Source organism: Grammomys surdaster, unplaced genomic scaffold (assembly GCF_004785775.1).
Source record: "Grammomys surdaster isolate TR1022 unplaced genomic scaffold, NIH_TR_1.0 134, whole genome shotgun sequence".
NCBI classification, from domain to species: Eukaryota; Metazoa; Chordata; class Mammalia; order Rodentia; family Muridae; genus Grammomys; species Grammomys surdaster.
In genome coordinates this window covers 3,461,392-3,481,674 of record NW_021604592.1, presented here as the reverse complement: position 1 = coordinate 3,481,674, position 20,283 = coordinate 3,461,392, and the positions used below count along the sequence as shown (strand labels likewise).

Below are 20,283 nucleotides of genomic sequence, written 5' to 3'. Positions count from 1 at the left end.
TTTTCAACAATATTATCTATATCATGTGCATATCTCCAATTATACTGTAAATTTTAGTTTTCTTTGAGTCTGCAGTGACTTCTTACCCAGTGCAGCCAAGGGAATATGTAAATATGAATACCGGCAATAGAAATGACATTTGTGTACCTCATAGAGTTTCAAGGAAAGAGTTATAAATAGGAAGTGGTGTTTGTTTTTCAAATGCTATATTTAAAAATATGTGAGATTTTAATATAAAAAATAAAATATATCTGACCTAAAGCACTTGCTTCTGATAGCTAATCACTCTGTAACTACATGTTATTGTCTTTTTTTTATTTTTATTTTTTATTTTTTTTGTTATTTTTTTTTGTTATTGTCTTTTGAAAGCAGGACTATGTGCAAATGAAAACATGTGTTTTAACTTGGAGGAAATAAGCCGAATTATGCCACCATTCTTTAAAACCACACTGGATATCACCATTAGGAAAATACCGGATTCATGTATTCTTTCAAATTATTTCATAGGAATTAATTCTAGCAACTACTCTAAGATAAAACTGTAAATGAATTATCAGCTAGATTTTCAGTGATCAGCATGCAGTCCGCCCTTCTCGATTTTGTACATAGCTGGAAAATCTAAGTGTTCTCGAACAGATGGACGACACTTTAGCATAGCCTAGTGGCTAAGCAGCAGTATTAACTGGAAACTCAGAAATACTATCCTCATTTAAGCATAGTGCTTTCCTAGTTCACAGAGACAAAGGTAAGGTAAGATGGGACAAATGAGTTTCATGACTAGCTGTAACAATGTAAAGCCGTGGCCAGTAAGGATTAAGAAGGCCACTAAACTCCCTTTCAGATATATGTACAGAAGCATTGTAACAACAACGTTTCAGAAGTTCAGTTAAAGCTTATTGCTTCTCTAATAAAAATAAATAGAAATCTCCTGGTTATATAACCACAGAAGATTCTTATCCTTGATAATTAGCCAGTTAAAAACCTCAGCCACATGTTCTACCGTTTCTCTTTGTGCAGAGTCATAATTGATTTCTTATAGGCTTATTGAATATATAGGATAGTTTTAAATATTTTGAAATTGCCAAAAATAAAATTGTCCACTTTAATTTACATCATAAATCTATATCTGACACCGGGCTCATTCCTCTCCATGGGCGGCAATAACTCAGCTTCCAACAGAAAAACAGGATAAAAGCCTTCCCTGCTCTGATTGCATGCCTGTCAGGACTCCAGGCTGCCCAGGGTCCATACTTGCCTAACAGAAAATGCTCTTAGGCTCTGAGCCCAGGATGTCACAGCATGTAACTTTAAGCCACACATTTAACATGGAAGCATCACACTTGCTCAAAGGGAGATAGGTGTCCTCTGGTAAAGCTGTGTTACCTGTTTAAATTAGATGTGCAACCTTCAGCTAGTTAGGAGGACAGCAGCATAGTGTTTGTATTTGCTTGGTGGGTCCAGACATTTCAGAAAGCATTACTGTTCTGTCTGTTATTTGCCAGAGGAAATTAATTTCTCATTACAATCTTACTTTTAGTATAACATTTCTATGAGCTCCATTATAGTTTAGCCATATTTGCCTTCGTGTGTGTGAGTGTGTGTGTGAGAGTGTGTGTGTGTGTGTGTGTGTGTGTGTTCCCAGATCAAATGCCTTAGTCTGGATTATTCTGACTTCATGCATATCCTGCTGCTTAAACTTCTGGCCAAGTGTTTGCCAAACTACCAGCGCAGATTGACTTCTTGTCAATATACAGTCACAGAAGAGAAGTGTCTGTGGCCCTCAGTAGACAGCATAGCCACCACATATTAGTGTGATAAAGAGGATATGCCAAAGTCTATTCTCTTTTCAAAAGCCTTCAATATTCATAGCATCTTCTGCATACTAAGTTAATTAGAACTATATTTTCACTTATTAAGATTTAGTAGCAAATATATAGGAATGGTAGAAATCCTTCAGATACAGCTTTGATGGTCAGCAAGCCAATCATTCAGCCAAATGTTTTGATGTGTTATGGCTCTCCTTGTTCCCTTTATTAAATGTTTACTCTTAGACTCAAATTTCATCTTTTCATTATTTCATTTAAGATTAATTCTCAGGGGAAAGAACTTCTTGACATGCATTATATCCAGTTTAATGCATCAACTAATTATCCCTTTCTCATATACCCTTTTATAGATATATAAATGTATTAACTACTTTTCAGGAAAAATAATGAAATTTGAATATAATCTCATTTTTATTTTCTTTTAAAAAGGCACTGTTATATAGTTACAGGTTATCTTAATTAATGTGTGATGTTTTTAAATAAATTTATATAGGAAGAATATGTGCTAAATTTTACAAAGAGCTAATGAAAAGAATTGTAGTGAATTTGTTTTCATTTTCTAAAATGAAACCTTACTGTAAAAAGCTTATGTACACCTACATGGTGTCTAGAATATTAAAAGCATGAATAATTATCAATACGATAAAAGTTTTGGGCTTGGGCCAGGCAGTGGTGACGCACGCCTTTAATCCCAGCACTTGGGAGGCAGAGGCAGGTGGATTTCTAAGTTCGAGGCCAGCCTGGTCTACAGAGTGAGTTCCAGGACAGCCAGGGCTACACAGAGAAACCCTGTCTCGAAAAAACAAAAAAAAAAATTGGGGGGCTTATTTAATACCAAAACATTGTGGAAGAGGTAGAAAGCCTATAGAATTTATTTTTGGTAGTTTTATTTTGTTAAGCTTCTGGTGTGTGTGTGTGTGTGTGTGTGTGTGTGTGTGTGTGTGTTGTGTGTTGTGTGTGTGTGTGTGTGTGTCTGTAGGGTGACCAGGTGGATGATAATACAACACCAGTTATGTCCAGTCCAAACTAGGTCAGGATACAATACAGTTGAGCTTCAGGTCTCAGTTCCCTTACTACCTTGTGTAAGCTTGTACATCATCTTTTGGCTTCAGTTTCATTGTTTTCGAATGATGACAGTGGACTAGAAAAGATGGAAGACTCCTTGGTCCTAGAGATTTGTGATGCAGTAAGTCTTTTCTTCCCCCTTATAAGCACATGGTTAATTTATTCTATGGACATGAGATGGACAGTGGATACAGGGAGCTCTGGAGGATGAGCAAAGTGCAGTACCTTGGAAAAGGTTTGGGAATTTGAGTCCTTGTAAGACAAAGAAATTATGATGATTAATTTTCATAATGTTGTAAAAGGTTTTTATTATAATATTAACTCTAAAAGCATATTATTCAATTGACTATACTGTCAGTATTAAGAATGAATACCTATGAACTTTAGGAAGATATACTGAACATAACAGAACAATCAAACAAAACTATTGGTGAAAATTTCTCTTCTTGCTCCTGTAGATTTTCTGTGATACACTCACATTATTTCTGTGATATAGTGAAAGAATTTAGCTTTTAACTAAAAATATATTTATTCTTTTAATTAAAATTCATTAAGATCTGTTTATTTAAAAATCTGAGAAACCTGTTCTGAAAGCATTTTTGGATGTAAGCCCAGAGTATGTTTAAGATGTATGTTAATGTTTAAGATGTCTTCTGGGCTCAGGAACCTGAACTTTGCAGTTTGCTTAGGGATTCAGGGAAATGTATAAACCGGTTTTCTCAACAGTAAACTGGAAATGGCAGAAGAACTGGACACAATGACAAACAGGCAGGAGCTAGTACATGTAGTACGCTAGAGCAGAGCAGGGAGAGCCTACAGTGTTCTGGGTATCACTGCTACTGTTAGACCCTACATCTCGCTAACTGCCCCCATCTGGATCACCTGCTTCCACAACCCTTATCCCCCTTCTCTCTATCCCTCCCCCTTCCCTTTCTCCACTGAACGGTTGGGGAAACCCCCTGGATTTCCCACCACCCTGGCACTTCAAGCCTCTCTGAGGCTAGGTGCTTCTTTTCCCACTGATGTCAGACAAGGCAGCCCAGCTAGAAGGACATATCCCACATACAGACAACAGCCTTTGCGTAGTCCCTGCTCCAATTGTTTGAGACCCACATGAAGACCAAGCTGTACTCTGCTGCATTTAAGTGGGGAGGCCTAGGTCCAGCCTGTGTGTGCTCTTTGATTGGTGGTTCAGACTCTGAAAGCCCAAGAGCCCGGGTAAGTTGACTCTGTTGGTCTTCCTGTGGAGTTCCTATTCCCTCCGGGGCCCAAAATCCTTCCTCCTGTTCTTCCATAAGAGTCCCCAAGCTCTATCCACTGTTTGCCTGTGGGTGTCTTTATCTGCCAGTAATGGGATTTTAAGTGAAAATACAAGTGAAAAGAAAGGGGAACATTAAAATTTAAACTGTGAAAAGGACCAAAACCATTTTATAAATTCCCCCAGCTCTGACCTGGTCTCCATCAATTCCTCCTGAGTATGGGGGTGTAGTCTGGAAGCCCCACACCCTGCCAGCTGCAGGATCTCTAGTAACACCCTCCTTCCTTTATCTTCTTTTAAGCCCCATTTTTTTTCTTAAGATACCTTCATTTACTCATTAATTCACTAGTTTATTTATCTATATACACTATTTAATGATAATTCACATTTTAATGATAAGAACACTTAAATTCTCACCCATTTTCATGAATATGTTATTATTAACACTAAACGTTAATTTTAAAAGCTTCAGAATCTGTCCAGTTGTGTGATACATAGTTGATCCTCACTTGCTTTTCAAGCCCAGTACAGTGATTTTAACATCATCGTCAGTATTATTCCTATTTTATCCTGTAGTTTTATTAAGTTCTTCACTTAAGGAGGAGGCATCCATAAGCCCGAACAGCTTACTCAATATTTAATGGCTAAGTGACTTTTATTTTCTTGTTACCATGGCACCCAAGACATTCATGTAATTGAATATTCTAATTTTATGATATAAATGTTTTATAAAAATAATTACTGGGAGAGATTAGCGCTGTTGTGATTAAAGCTCGATAGCCCTTTGCCACTGCCGGCACAGCAGAGTGCTGACCCTCATGTACTCTCCCTTCCATGAGATCCCTATAAAAAGCCATCTCTACAGAGGCCTGCCCCATCCCATCTCCACCTCAGCATATCCCTTTTCTCCCAGCTTGCTCTCCTTTCAAACAGCTTTGGTTTTTTTGTTTGTCTGTTTGTTTTGTTTTTTTAAGCTTATGTTGTTGTCTGCTGTTAAAGTTTTGGGCTCTTGTTTATTGAGCAGGATGTTTCTGTCCTCCATGGCATGCTTGCTACTGAGTCATTTTTCATGTCATTTCGAGAGGTTAGGAACCTTGTCTTGCAACTGGGTTTCACTATAAGCGGTCAGATCATAGTTAATAGTCGTTGGATAGATTGTCATGGCTTTATTTTGTAATATTCCCAAAAGGCTCATAAAATAGAGACTTGGTGACCACCACAATAGTAGTAAGACATGAAGCGCCAGGGCAGTGCTTAGATCGTGAGGGCTCTGTTTTCCTTATATATTAACACATTGGTGGATTCATTAGAATGGTTTATGGGGAAACCATAGGAATAGGGCCACTTGAGAGAAGTAGGTCATTGGGGATCTGCCCCCAAAGGGTCCATCTCCTCCTCAGCTGCTTCTTTGTTCACATGATCCCTTTGCTTCTGGACTTCCAAGAGGTGATCTGGTTTCATCTACATGTACTCCCCACCATGATGAACTGTCTTACCACATAGCCAAAAGCAACAAGGCCACGTGACTATGGCCTGACTCTGTGAACTAAAATAGATCTGTATTCCTTTAAGTTGATTAGTTCGGGTGTTTTTTGTCTTAGAAAGGTAGTTGATACATAGATGACTGTTTTCTCTGCTAAAGAAAGAAAATAATACCGAAATTATGCTTTTAATTCTTTTATGTTCAAACTAAAAAGATAGATTGACTAGTCAGATATAACCTCTAATGTTTAGTACTGTCTAATAGGTGTGACTATAATATAATTGTTTTGTCATTTGTCTCAAGATAATTTGCCACAGAAGAATGATAGGATATTTCTTTAGTCCATTTATTTTATATGCCTATAAGTCTAAAGACTGTGTTATAAAATTACTTATTTTTCCCAACATTAAATTAATATATTCTAGAAGGCTTACTTATGTCTGAAATAGGAAACACTCAAAAGCATTTGGTTTTGAGAAGTCTTCATGGTTGTATATTTGGTTTTGTTATCACCTACATAAGTAATAGCTGACAACCATCAGAATCACAGGAATACTTTCTACTTCTCTCTAGTGATCATAACTCCAGTGTAGCTGAGGGGAAGCTGGTGGTGGAATATGCTGTGTCTTCAGTGTGGACTGCATTTGGAACGCCTGTTGAAATCAACTGACCACTGATGAGGGGGAAGCTGGTGATGTGAAATTATTTCAGATGGATGTATCTGTGTGCTGATCCTGAAAAGAGACATCACCACAATGTTAGCATCAGTTAACACTAGGGTTGATTGTATGAATAGAGACGGCAATGTTTCCTAAGTATTAAAATCTCTAGGGAGCAGTGAGACGTCTCAGTGGTTAGAGGCACTTCTGTCTGCAGGCCTGGAAACCTGCAGTTCCCAAAACATACATAGAGTGAATGGAGTTTACCAACTTCATGGGTTTTCTCTGACTGGCATGTATGCACCCAGTCTCCCTCCCTATACACACACACACACACACACAAATACACATACACAGACAAACACACAGAGATATTCACAAGATACACACGATAGAATAATAATATAATTAAATAAATAAAATATAAACTTTGTAGGGGCTGGGAAGATGGCTCAATGTGTTTACAGTACTTGCCGTGCAGGCATGAAGACTCGTTGAGATCCACAGCCTAGGCAGGTGGGTTGGTATGCGTCTGTTATCCTAGCACTGCAGAAGCAGGGATGCTTAGAGTCCCTTGTCCAGTCAGCATAGCCAAATTTAGAAGCTCCAAGTTCAATGAGAGACTCTTTCTCGATAAGCTTTAGAGCTACTGTGGAGACATCCAACATTTACCTCCGCACTTAGACACACCCAAACAAACAAACAAACACAATTAATTAAGTAAATATCTTTTCAATGCCTTTGCCTTTATTGATGTCATCATCATCATCATCCCCTCAAACAATATATCTTCCTTCTCCCTATTCCTTCCAGCCCCCCCCCCTCCTTCATTCCCCAGATCCACTGTTCCTCTGTTTCCCTTCAGAAAAGAACAAATCTCCCAGGGACTCAGAGTAACAAGATACAAAAAGACATAGTCTGGATGAGGCAATCCAGTAAGAGGAAAGGAGTCCCAAGAGCAGGTAGAAAAGTCAGAAATATTTCCACTCCCACTGTTAGGAGTAACACATAAACCCCGCTAAACAGCTGCAGTGTCTCTGTGGGCCCCTACGAGCCTTGCTTAGCTGAGTCTGTGGGCCTTGTTCTCCTGGTGCCCTTGATTCCTCTGGCCCTTACAATCCTTTCCACTGTTCTGCAAGGTTCCCTGAGCTCCACCTGTTGTTTGGCTGTGGGCGGCTGCATCTGTTCCCATCATCTGTTGGGAAAGGCCTCACTGATGGTAATCAATTGGGTTAGGCACCACTTTATGAGTATAGCAGAATATACTGAGGAATCTTTTCTTTTTTGTTTTTGTTATTGTTGTTTGGGGTTTTGTTTGTTTATTTGTTGTTGTTGTTGTTGTTTTGTTGTTGCTTTGTTGTGGGTTTTTTTGCCAGATTTTTGTTCCTGCCCATCCAGGCAGTGTCAGGCATCAGCTCCCTCTAGTGGCATGAGCCTCAAGTTAGCCGAGTCATTGAATGACCACTCCCACAGGCTCTTGAGCTACCATTGCCCCAGCACATCTTGCAAGCAGGATAGAGATTTTGTGGCTGAGTTAATGTCGAGATCCCACCGCTGGTTACAGAAGATAGCTCCATATCCTCCATTACTAGCAGTCGTCTCTAGGGTCACAGTTACTGGTTCCTGTATATCCAAATCCCCCTGCTCTCAATTCCAGTCATCTTTCCCCATACTCCGACGACTCACGTGTCTTAAGTTGTTTCATGTTTTCTTTACACTAAATTTGGTCCATTTAATTTCAAGTAGAGGGTGGTGGTCTTTTTCTGCATATCACGTTTTCATCAGATAACCCACCGAAAGCCTTACAAACAGGAGTCATGGTGTTAACAGCCAGGGAGTTGTCTTCCTAGACATTCTCAAAAACAGCTGTGATTTGCTTTGACTATTTCAAGGATTTTGATGTCTGTCCACTTTTGACATAATCCTAACAAACCTCAGAGTGCAAGCACAAGCTGCTCAGTGTTTGGCTAACAGAATAGAGCATTAAACCAACGGACATGTAACACAGTTCACATCATTTGTATGAACACTGGAGGAGCGAAAGGTCTCGCCTCACAGGGCTGCAGATTTTTCCAGCCTTTACAGTTGTGACTTCTGAGTATTCCTTCCTATCCTTTCTTCCTGTAAAAAAAAGTGACATATCCCACTTCAAAAAGCAAGTTTACTTTTGGTAGCTCTAGATTCATTATGTTTACAAACTGAAGAAACTAAGTCGCCCTCTTTCAAGTCCTGCTTCTTTGAGATATCATAATATATCGTGTGATGAACTAAGGATACTAACCTTGAAGTCTACCAAATAGTCTAATGCAGCTTGGCCTAACTTATTATTCATATGACATTATAAAATTGTTAAGAAGCTGCCATATATATTAAACTCAATTCTGTTCCTTTGTACATGGCTCCTGCGGTCGTGAGTGCATAGTGAGCCAAATAAGTAGGTCCCCAGAATGCATGCTTCCTGCTGTATATCTGGGTTGTCCCTTCTGGCCTGGTGCTTCAGCATATGATTCATTGTGACCTTGGGTAAGTATCAAATTTGACAGAAGCATAGCCTGCAAAGGGTATTTTTGCCATTCTACTTCTCTTGTGTTCTCTTCTTCACTGTGAGGATGCACAGGCGATTCTCAATAGGGAAGCTAAGCAGAGTCACCCTGGTTGTCCTGGCTGAGATCTCAGACGTATGGTTGAGCCCAAAACAAATAAACAGAGCCCAAAACAAATAAATGATGCAGGCTGTAGTTAACCACAGTCCATAACTCTGTCACGTCAAACCCAGATCTATAGGACTGCTTAGTCAACTGCAGCCTTGTAAGAAAGATTAAATGATATTTTTTTTCAAATCACTGGCTGCCGTATACAACAAAACCTAACATACTGTGCATGCATTCTTGATTCTTGTAGCTGTAAATTTCTCATGTTTTCCACTCATTTTGTTCATCAGATTTCACAGTGTATGCCACAATGATTCATTTTACTTTTCCTATATAGTAGGTATATACATTATATAATTTGCCCATTTTATCAAGAAGGCATTTAGATTAGATTATCATGTTTTATCCGTCTCAGACAATGCCATTAGTATTCTATGCATGTCATCAGATATTTTTGTGCATAGCATCTCTTAAGTATGTACCTGAGAAGAAAATTGCTAAGCGTGTGGAAATGTGACTACTTATATTTACAATATAAGACTAGAGTCATTCAAGATTTACCAATAGTTGCACTAGTCACAACCTCTTGTCCTTCCTTTATTGGGTTTTAGCCATAAAGTGTTTTCAGTTGTATTTAAATTTTCATATGGTGATATCTTATTCTATGGTAGATTTCTTTTCTCCCCATAGCTAGGTTTTTGAGTGAGATACCTGTAAGAATACACAGATTAACAAAAGAAAGACCTATGATTTTTGAAATGTTCTACTTGGCATGGGAGCTTTTGAAAGTAGAATCCAGAGAATCTAGGGATAAATTTTTTTATGGAAAATTATATAAAGGTATAAGCTGAGGGTGAAAGATAGTGATAGTGATTAGCAATAATAAACTCTCTGGGAAGACTTATCAAAGTCTCTCTGTTCAGATTCTCCTGTGTCTTTGAAGATAAGGTGATCTGTTCACTCTGGGTATAGGGAGGATATTTCTGGATTCAGGTCTTTATGATATTCTTTAGAGGAAGTTCAGAGACTTCTTCCATGGCTAGGTTCATATGAGATATGGGAAGCAAAGGAATAAATGACCTCTCTACTTCTGTGATGTCTTCCATTATCAAGATGTTAGCTCCTGGTCAACTGAAGTGTATTACTTACCTTCTCCCATCCAAGCACTGGATATGTGTGAACATCTGGATAGCCATTGTGAGGAACACATGCTTTATCAGTGCTTATTAAGCTAAACAAATATGTGATGTATTAAGAAATGTGAAACACTAGAGACAGAGTGATCTGCAGAGGCTGAAACAGATGTTTTGCTTGATGTAAACTATGGTCTCCATGAATAAAGAGTATCTGAGATGAATACAACACTGAAATCAATCTGACAGCTTCAGTAAAGCAGAGAAGATGTTGAGGTTAAAAAATAAAAATTCACGATATTATGGATGAAGTTATCACACCCAGTGGTAAGTCCACTGCCACTGTACATGAATGTTCACCTTTCTTCTATGAGACACAAACTTCCATGTGGTTATCCTTTGATTGACTTTAATCACTATTGTTACAGATTTAGAATAGGACCTCATCATGTTTTCAAAACTTACCCTTAGTGAGAAACAAATAGAGCTTACTCCTTCAAAAACTTTGCCATCCGCTTACTAATGTTTCTGAAAGAAACAGAGGGCTAGGAGTGTGTGTGTTGCTTACATGAATAATAAGTTAACTGTGTTGAGATAAGATGAAAACGTTCTGAACAATAATGTGATGCCATAGCAGTTCTGGTCCATTAGTGTACCTGGACTGGGTAACCCATGTTCCTCCTAGGGATCTCATCACTAGGTGATCTCACAGAACGTTACTTGACCTCCCTGGGCCTCATTTGTTCATCTATAATTGAATCTGTAATCACTTATTCCAAAGAGTGCTATGAGCTAAATTAATTATCACTAAAATGCCTGTTGTTTTCTCTGGCACATAATTCATTTTAGTTAGTACAAGTTGAAAATGTCATTTGAAATAACATAGAGATGAAAATCCTTTTAGGTTTTGTTGTTGTTTGTGTGTGGTGGTGTGAGTGTATATGGTAGGGGTCACACATGTCATGGCACATGGGAGAGCGAAAGACAACTTCATTGAGTGAGTGAGTCTCTTCTTTCACATTTGATTTGCAGGATTGAGACCCAGGTTGCTATGAATCTGTACTGAATGTGTTACCCATAAAAGCCATCTAGCTGGGTCTTGTGCTTTCATTTCTTACTATTCGAACATATCCCATGTAAATAATGTGATATATCATTATCATTGATACATATATGATCATGTATACTATATATACATATTTCTCACACTTAAATCTAAAATTATCAAAGAAACCTAAAAAAGAAAATAAGTCACATTAAAATATCACTTCAAAAATACAGTTAGATATAGAAGAGTTAAAAAATACTTCTCCTTTTCTTCTATCTTTGCATATGACTGTTATGTTAACATATTTTTCTTTGCAGTAATTTTACACTATATTTCCAGCAGTGATATTTCTGCCAGCATTAAGCCCTCTTGATGTATTTATTGTTCCATTACACTCACGTGAGTAAATGAGTTAAAAATTATTTCCTAATTAAAATTATCCCTACATCTTACATTTCTACCAAATCAATTGGTTGTAATAAATTATATAATGTGAAAATTTGAACTTTGTGATACAGAGCACAAATTGCATTCATGATTGATGGATAATAGGAGTCAAATGAAAAATTATTAGGCAAGGTGTAGAAGTGTTTATCCTGCAACCAAATACCCAGTGAATGGATTAGAGCTGTGATCATGCCTTTAATGTTTCCCAAGGTAATTGTCAGGAAGAGGTATGAAGAATCGTGGGACCTCAATAATGTGCCTTGCCATTTTAATTGCTAAGAGAAGCAAGGGAATCTTAATTGCTTGGAGATGCATCACTAATTAATGTGTCATTCTACATTCATGCTGAAATAATTAGTTTGAATATTTGTAGGAGCTGAGATATGAATTTAGTTCCAAATTCAGGAATATACCCACAACAGACTTTGTTAAAAATGATTTATGGTTAAGAAAGGTTAACAGTCAGGAAATTTTATATGTGTCTTTAATTTTGTACAATTTAAATTCCATTGTATTATTGAACTTGAAAGAATAGAGTTCACAGTATTTTAAAACTTGATTTGTTTTAATTCAATGCTATCACACTAAGTTAGATTCCTAAAATGCTGTAAGATTTCTGGGATACAGTAAAATTTTCATTACTTTGTTGTGGCATTTATTATAATTGGGAAATACACTTCCCTAGAAATAAGCACATCAGCATGGGTGTAACATATATGGATTCTAAGCTATGTCAGTAATATACAGCAACTTTTACAAATGTCTTCATGATTCTGCAGACTTTAAACATTCTGGCTATTTTTTCTAAAGTTAATTAAATCCCATATACTCTAAATCATTTAAAACAGTGAACTTGGGAAAAATAAGGAAATAAGGTATCAGTATGACTTGACACATTTGGACATGTGTTTACCTAAGACCATCTGCTGAAGTTCCATCAAGATTAAAGAGACACCGTCTGAAGAGAAGATTCCATAGCTAAGAGCACTGGCTGTTCTTCTACAAGGCCCAGATTCCATTCCCAGCACCCATGTGGCAGTTCACAAGTGTCTCTAATTCCAATTCCAGTGGATTCAATGCCTTTTTCTGACTTCTGTGTGTATCACGCATACATGTAGGACACAGACGTGTATGCAGGCTAAACACTCATATGTATAAAACAAAAATAATTTTTCAAAAAATATATTAAAGATATTCTGGGAAAAGTAAAAACAGAAAAAATATGAACAAACCCTTTTCTTCCACATGGTTACATATAAAATTGCACTTTGATTTCATATAAGATTTATATTTAAAAGGTATGAATACTCAACTCTTACTACTGCTCTTTCCACAAGTGTATTTATTATGGATGATACTGATGGCTTTGCCTAGGTTTCCTTAACTTATTTCCTTAGGAAGAAGGGAACAGAAATCAATTTCGTTTCTCATTTTATCGTGCAGTTACCAACCTTGCCTTTATTCAAGTTGAACATTGCATTTTTCATCTCAGGGTGTTCGGTTCATGTGGCTGTCCAGTCTTACAGTCTGTAGTTGATGGTGTGTGTGTGTGTGTGTGTGTGTGTGTGTGTGTGTGTGTATATCTGTGTGTGTCTTTGTTTGCAGCAGTGTGTGTGTTAAATTGAGATACATTATGCCATAGATAGTCTGCTTCCTTTTCGCTAAACGTTGAGAACTTGAAACATGTGCTGTTTTCTTTTAAACATTCGTGCATGTGCACATGCGCTAGAGCATAGTAGTACACGTCTAGGATTTTCTCTGTCTTATAATCCTTTTTGCTCTCAAGCGTCCTCACACAAATGGATGGAAAACTTGTACAGTTTTTATAAATATTCCAAAAGGTCTTGGGGATCCTGAGTTATTTTCACTAGCATAAAACAGCCTTTTAAAACAGATTTTTTTTTTTTAGATTACCGTGAAATCTTTGCAAAGTTTCAAGTTCAAGTTTAAGTTTTGTCTTCAGTAACAGGGCAGTATTTTCTTCACATATAGGAACATGCAGTAGATATTAACAGAATAATTAGAACACTGTTGTTTTTTCTCAAAGTCTTATGAACACACTGGAAAACTTCTTTAACAAGCATTTTTTTAAAATAAAATGTATTCATTGTCTGGTTGACAATCACAATTTTAGAATGATCTTATATTATTATACTATATTAGTTTCTCCCAAACTGTTACAATATGTGACTCCATATCTATGACATCAAACCAAAGCAAAACAATTAATTATATATAACTTACTGAAATACCAAGGACTTTATATGCTTGTTCAGATTATTCAACTCTGTATGATCAGTATCATCATAGAAGCTTACAGGTGTGATTACTAAAACAGAAAGAAATTGAGTCCTATCCAGCTAGCAAGTGGCCATGATTTGATCAGACCTGTCTGAATCCAGAGTCTGTCTGAACCAGTGGGCTGCACTGTGCCACCCTACCTAGAACCTTTCTTCTGCAGTGATCCCATTAGCAATCTACAGTACCCACCTGCTGCCAAAGACCAGGACGTCCAAACACACACATGTAGTAACTTGGTGAAACAGCGAGAATCAAGGGAACCAAGAGAATATGCCCTGCAAAAAAAGAATTCCGCAATATCTGTTTTCTAAATTGTCTGATTTCCAAGCACATCTGTGACTAAATCTGGCCCATGTGGTCATCAGTCTGCAGCACTTGGTTTACAGAAACAGTTCCTCACTATTAACTGTGAAGCACTGGGAGGCTCTAATGGTTCCCACGGACTGACAAACAGCATTTATTTTTAATGAATAAGGGACCTTAGATAGTCACACATTTTGAAATTGATTTCGTTGAAATGAGGGAATGAAAGGAATTAATAAATAATGTGCTTTTGAAAAATCCCTCTTTATTAAAATAATGAAGCCCCCCAGCAGTGTTCACTGCCAGGCCATCCAGATGATCTTTCTGGTGTCTCGAATGTGGGTATCTGACATTGAGGTTTCTGAAACGTAACTGTATTTAGCATCCAGTAACTGACTACAAACTCTAAACAGTAGTGTCTTGATTTAAGGCAAAATATTTGACGCGTGTCTGACATTTATTCTTTAGCTAAAGATTGTCAATTTTTTTTGCCTGTTGAGTATCTTAATGCTTTTCTACATCTTACGATTGTGACTTGGTTAGTAGTGGATAAAAAATCAAATTGACACAATTTCTTCTTTTGTCAAAATATCAGATGAACACTATGTCAGGATGTATTGTTGAATTTGGTTTTGGTGTGTTGCAAACTAGGAGGAATATTTACCTTCCTATAAAAGCAAATGCTTTTGACCATTTAGATGTATGGTTAGGAAACAAGGCCCTCTGTTAACGCGCTCTAGAGTTTAGATAAAAATAAAAAATCAGCCGCTGAAGCAAATTCAAGGACAATAAATAAAATCCAGATCTGTGGATGTTCAAACTCGTAAATCAGTGACAAATTAGGCAACACCCAAGGGCTGAGGATGTGAATATTATATAATGAAGATAATAAAGGACTTGGCTGTGGTGTGACTCGGCCGCATGTTAGCAGCTAATTCCAGAAGGAATGCTTTGCAGTCGTTTGTCGGCTGAGATGCGTGTGTTCAGCTAAATGGAAGTCTTGGATGTTCTCTCGTACACCCCATTATTTGTAATTGGACACCTGATTTCTATCATGCAACAAATTAACATCTGCACTGGATCTGTCTTTTATGCATATGGATACAGTGATTAGAATTTTGTAGATAGACAGATACCGGAAAACAAAAAGACAACATTGTGAAACACTTCCAGCCACAATTTTTGATTACATATTGAGAATCGTTTAATTATCTAACTCCATTTAATTAGCCCCTCTGCTTAGGTCAATTGCTTTTTTTATTAACATGACATGTTAGCAGTTTGTTAATTGGCATGAAATAACATGAGGCTTTCTCGTGCTTCATATGAGAAGTGCATATGTGTATGCAAAGAAAGCGTAATAAGGAAAACTCGGAAAGGAAAGTGTGTCATTTAGCCACATTGTAGGATTTCCCAGGAAAGCAGCCTCGCGTCTTTTGAATTTCGATCATTGTATTATTCAGGATGGGTTTGCTGGCCTGACGGACGAGGCATTTTTTAGACCATGGTTACACACTTAAAATACAAGCGCTTTGCTAAACAGTGGAGCCTGGTGCAAAGCAAAAAGACAGATAAATCAATGCTAGCTGAAGGCAGATAGACACAAAAACATAAATATTTAGCTAAGCAATTATTCTGAAAGGGACTAGTCAATATTAAATCTTTAAGTGCCAAGTGGCTCTCCCTAGTGCTACACTGCTCATGTCGTTTGGGCTGTTTAAATTGTTGTTTGTTTGCTTGCTTGCTTGCTTGCTTGCCTGTTGAGACAGGATCTTGGTTTATAGCTCAGGCTGGCCTCAAACTCACTGTGTAGCTCTGTGTAGCTCAGGTTGCCCTTTACCTCATTATCCTCCCTTCCCCCATCTCCAAAAAGCCATGATTATGTGCCACTGCATACCCCAAGTCAAACTCACTTTATCAGTGTTTTAGGTTAAAAAATATTTTTACATATGAATAAAGATACTGGTTATATCTAGGAATTGTTTTGTGTTTTTCTTCCAAAGAATTCTTCTAGAATCTGACACAAAGAGACCACTATCAGTCTCTTGCACTGAGAAGTGTATGTGTAGCCACCACAGACTGAGCCCCACACCGTTGGGGTGCTAGCCACTATTTACATGGCAGTTATTTTTCCTTTTGAACCTTCACCTAGTTATGCCACTACAGCATCATGATGTCAGGACTATTTGGTGACAAAAATGAAGGAATGTAAAATTACATTGTTTTCTCTGGTGTTTATTTCCTATCATTCTATTTTATTTCATATATGGTTACCTCATGCTAGGTTACCTCAGACCTCATAAGATTTAAGTGAGATTTGGGGATCAGTTGGCCTTGTATTCAGGTTTTATAAATTAAATAATGAGAACAAATGTGGTGAGACTTTTTAAAATATTTGTGGTGCGCTAAGAGACATTAATTATTTAATTTGTACTACATATAGCCTGGGCAGAGCCTTAAGTCAAGCAGTATAGCACATAGACACATTGCAGTGCCTGAGCGATCTCTGTTCTTGTAGGAAATGTCTTCATCCACTTGGGGGCACTGTTTTCAAATTTAAGGAAGGAAAACAAAAAAAAAATGCTTGATTTATTTCAGTTTGAAAAGTTTCCTATTGTTCTATCTGTAAATCTAATTATACAGTTTTAGATAGTTTTGAAGTAGCTGAGGTTTTAAATTTTCTGATTAGGTATAAATGAAAACAGTGTTTCTGACATGATGCTCTCCAGAGCTGGAGCAGCATCAACCACCTACAAGCCCTTAGCCACATAGATTCTCGGGCCTGCTCTCAGGCCTGTCAGAATCCAAGGCTCCTGGTACCTGTCAGTGTGACTATCCACACCCTCTCCTTCAGAGATTGGCTTGGTTACTGACATTTGGTAGCAACATGTTGGAACAAATTCTGAAATATTTTTTAGTGTTTAGTTTATAATATATGCTTGAAATAATGTGCAAAATATCCAGCTTTTGGGGGCGGGGTAAGTCCTCTGTTGGTGTTAGTATGTAGAATTTGAAAACAAGCAAATGTCTCATCCATAAATATACAACTGTATGCGTATGAGCTATAGCAGTCCCTGGTAGGCACTGCCCTTCCCCAGCCCTCTTCAAAGCATGTAATCATGTAAATTTCGAGACAAATCTTTTGTTTTCTATTATGTAGATAAGTTAACCAGTTATTTATAAAATCTCTCTTCTTGTGTTAGCTCAGAGACATGATCTACAGTTCAGGATAAGGGTTGTAAACAGTGTTTCCTAATATCTCTGGACTATATTTACACTTATTAAAAGACCTGCAATGTGTATTTGATAAACTGATACCTTGGATAAAGTTTCAGGCAGCCAGGAAACTCATCAGAGCCTCTGTTTACAGTTAGAAAAAACTAGTGGAGTAGTGAACTCCGAAGGTCTCACCGTTTGTTGGCAATGGCAGCGGTACAGAAGCAGAACTTCTACACTCAGTCTCTCTAATAAGCAGGTGACTCGATTGCTCTGTTCACAAGAGTTCATCTAAACTATTCGAAGTGAACGCCACTGCTCTGAGAGAAGAACTCCAAGCTTCCTAGTTGTTAGATGGAGTAGCATCTAGAAGCAGAGACCATGGAGCTGGAACTTGGCTTCTGCAATCCCTCTTGTATGTATGGTTTCACACTGGGACATCAGATGAGCCTCTTTGTCGTCTCTGTCTTCTGCTGTGGATTCTCTTTGGGGGAGTTGGGGAACACAGTTTCTATTGAGACAACTGAGGGAGTGATCACCCACGTAATGTAAGAAAGTGCTGGGTAAGCTTGCTGCTTCCAGGAGATTCTCAGCTGTTGTGTGTCTTGTGAGGCTGTGCCTTTCACTCATGAGGGCTGACTTTAGAAGGTATTTCAAGAGAAATCCTTGTATACTGTTTTGTCAAAATACAGTTCCCTGTCAAGATAGTCACATGTAAATGAGCTTCTTCATTTGTGAACACTTTCACATAGAGAACCGTTTCACATCACTTCATAGTACAAAGGATGGAGGAGTTCCTGTTAGGGCAGCAGGCATCCTGATCAGACAGTACTTGCCAAATTCTGTACATATAAGAGGGAAAATGCTTGCATGAAGATAAATACTGATTTATGGCCCCCAATAGCCAGAGTCTGTGCCTTCTCCTTTAACTATGACAGCATCATCAGTCTTAAGCAAAATCACAAGCTGTGTTATTCCGTTCTAATACTTAAGGACAGCCCTCAGCACAGGTTTTATAATATTAAACGCAGAAGTTGATTGTGAAATGTGGATGTATCATCTGAAGGAATAAATTGTACATACCCAATGAAATTGCTGTAGTGACTAAAATAAACCACATAAAATATAAACGTACAGACCTCAGTGTTAGATAGTAAATTGGTTTTCTAAGAGTTGAGTGTTCTTTGAGAAAGCAGTAATGAACTGCATTGAGAATAGTCACTTGGCATATCAGCACAGCCTGTGCAGAACACAGTCTAGATAACCTGCTCATCAGCTTACTCACCTCTGTCACCAGATGTTAACTATTAAATAGAGTAAAGCCTAGTTTGCTTAAACGGGGGTGAAATAAAGTTAAGCATAGCTGGAAACTTAAAAGTTTTATTTTATTTATTTATGTGTGTTTGTGTACCTTCATGCATTTATATGTATCACAGGAATGTTGGGGCCATGGAGGCCAGAAGGCATGACGTCCCCAGCAACTAAACTTGTAAGTCTCTTGATATTGCTTGCTGGGAATCAAACCCTCTGAAAGAACAACAGGACTCTAACAGCTGAGCCACTTCTCTGAACCTGGAAATTTGTCTGATTGCTAACCTTTTTGGTAAAAATTTCCCTCGAATTTGCTACACCTCCTTATAGCTTTTTTAGATTTCATGGACATTTTTTTAATTTGATGATGAAAGCATAACAATTAAGCTTGTCTGGAAATCTCCTTCATATGAATCTCCACGCTAATTTATCATTATTTTTTATCATCATTTTTCATAATATACCCTGCTTTGTGTTGCTGTTTATAATTACTAGATCTTCTGTTCTAATATAGTACAAATATTAAATTAACTGTCATTAGAAACAGTGAAATCAAGATATATCTTACAGTACCTGAAGAAAGTAGGGTTTTTTTTTTTTAGCCAATTTTCCTTCAGTTCTACAGCAAAGGGAGAGAGAGAGAGAGGGAGAGAGAGAGAGAGAGAGAGAGAGAGAGAGAGAGAGAGAGAGAGAGAGAGAATGTGAATGAATTGAAGACTACTTGGTTTCTAGTAAATATCAGCAACAGCGTCAACATTGTTGCTAGTAATTCCCTTCCACTAAAAAGGAGATCAAGCCAGACAACTGAGTCTGACAGTGTACTTGGGAATGCAATTTTGACACCAATCTTTAAGAATGACTGACATTCTGTTTTCTAAGGGAAGAGTAATGTATGTTCTTAATAGAGACTAAGCTAAGTAAGCAAACAAGACTACTTAGCCTGCGACTCCATGAAGAGAAAGTGGAGAAAGTCATTTATAGGCCATCGTCTGCTAAGAAGTCACTCTTTCTCGCTCTCTTTAATTGGTACCTTTAGATTGGCTTAGATTCTCCTCTGTAGAATTATGTCGACCTGCCAGAGATTCATGTGATACAGTTTAAATATTTATCCCCAATGTCATATAGAAAAGGAGGTAGATTTGCTCATGTTTAATTTTAAAATTAGGACTCGGGATACATTTTAGTAAATGATGAAGTAAGTGTTCTGCTCCACAGTATCGTAGCAGCTGCATTTGTTATATAGATGTTAGTGGCTGAACTTATAGCTTCACTCAAGCCTCTGAGCCACACGCTCCGTCACCACCTACGGCTTTCTTTCTCATTATATCCATTTTAACCTCTCAATAGACGACTCTAAAATGGTTCCATTGAGATGAAAATATTGAGTTTTTTGAACTAGTGCATGATACCTTCCTTAGGAAAAAGTACTTCTCCCTTGTACATACAAATCCCTTAAAAATGAAAGAAGGAAAAGGTCCAGGTTTTATTCCCAAGTTGTATTTTATTTTATTTTATTTTATTTTATTTTATTTTATTTTATTTTTATTGGATGATTTATTTACATTTCCTATGTTGTCCCCAT

The 20,283-nt window shown here is 37.6% G+C and overlaps 1 protein-coding gene across 5 annotated transcripts in view; it reads left to right on the top strand.

Annotated features, from left to right (window-relative positions):
• Nucleotides 1-20,283, top strand: part of Cadps2 (calcium dependent secretion activator 2) — a 501,414-nt gene that overhangs the window by 297,289 nt on the left and 183,842 nt on the right. The window contains exon 9 of one of the 5 annotated variants that reach the window (XM_028762527.1): nucleotides 6,206-6,315. The exons of the other annotated variants lie outside the window; for them this stretch is intronic. Coding sequence (XP_028618360.1) covers nucleotides 6,206-6,302 — 97 coding nt within the window. The 3' untranslated portion in view covers nucleotides 6,303-6,315. Of the gene's footprint in view, nucleotides 1-6,205; nucleotides 6,316-20,283 lie in introns of those variants that run through there. 5 annotated transcript variants of the gene reach the window in all.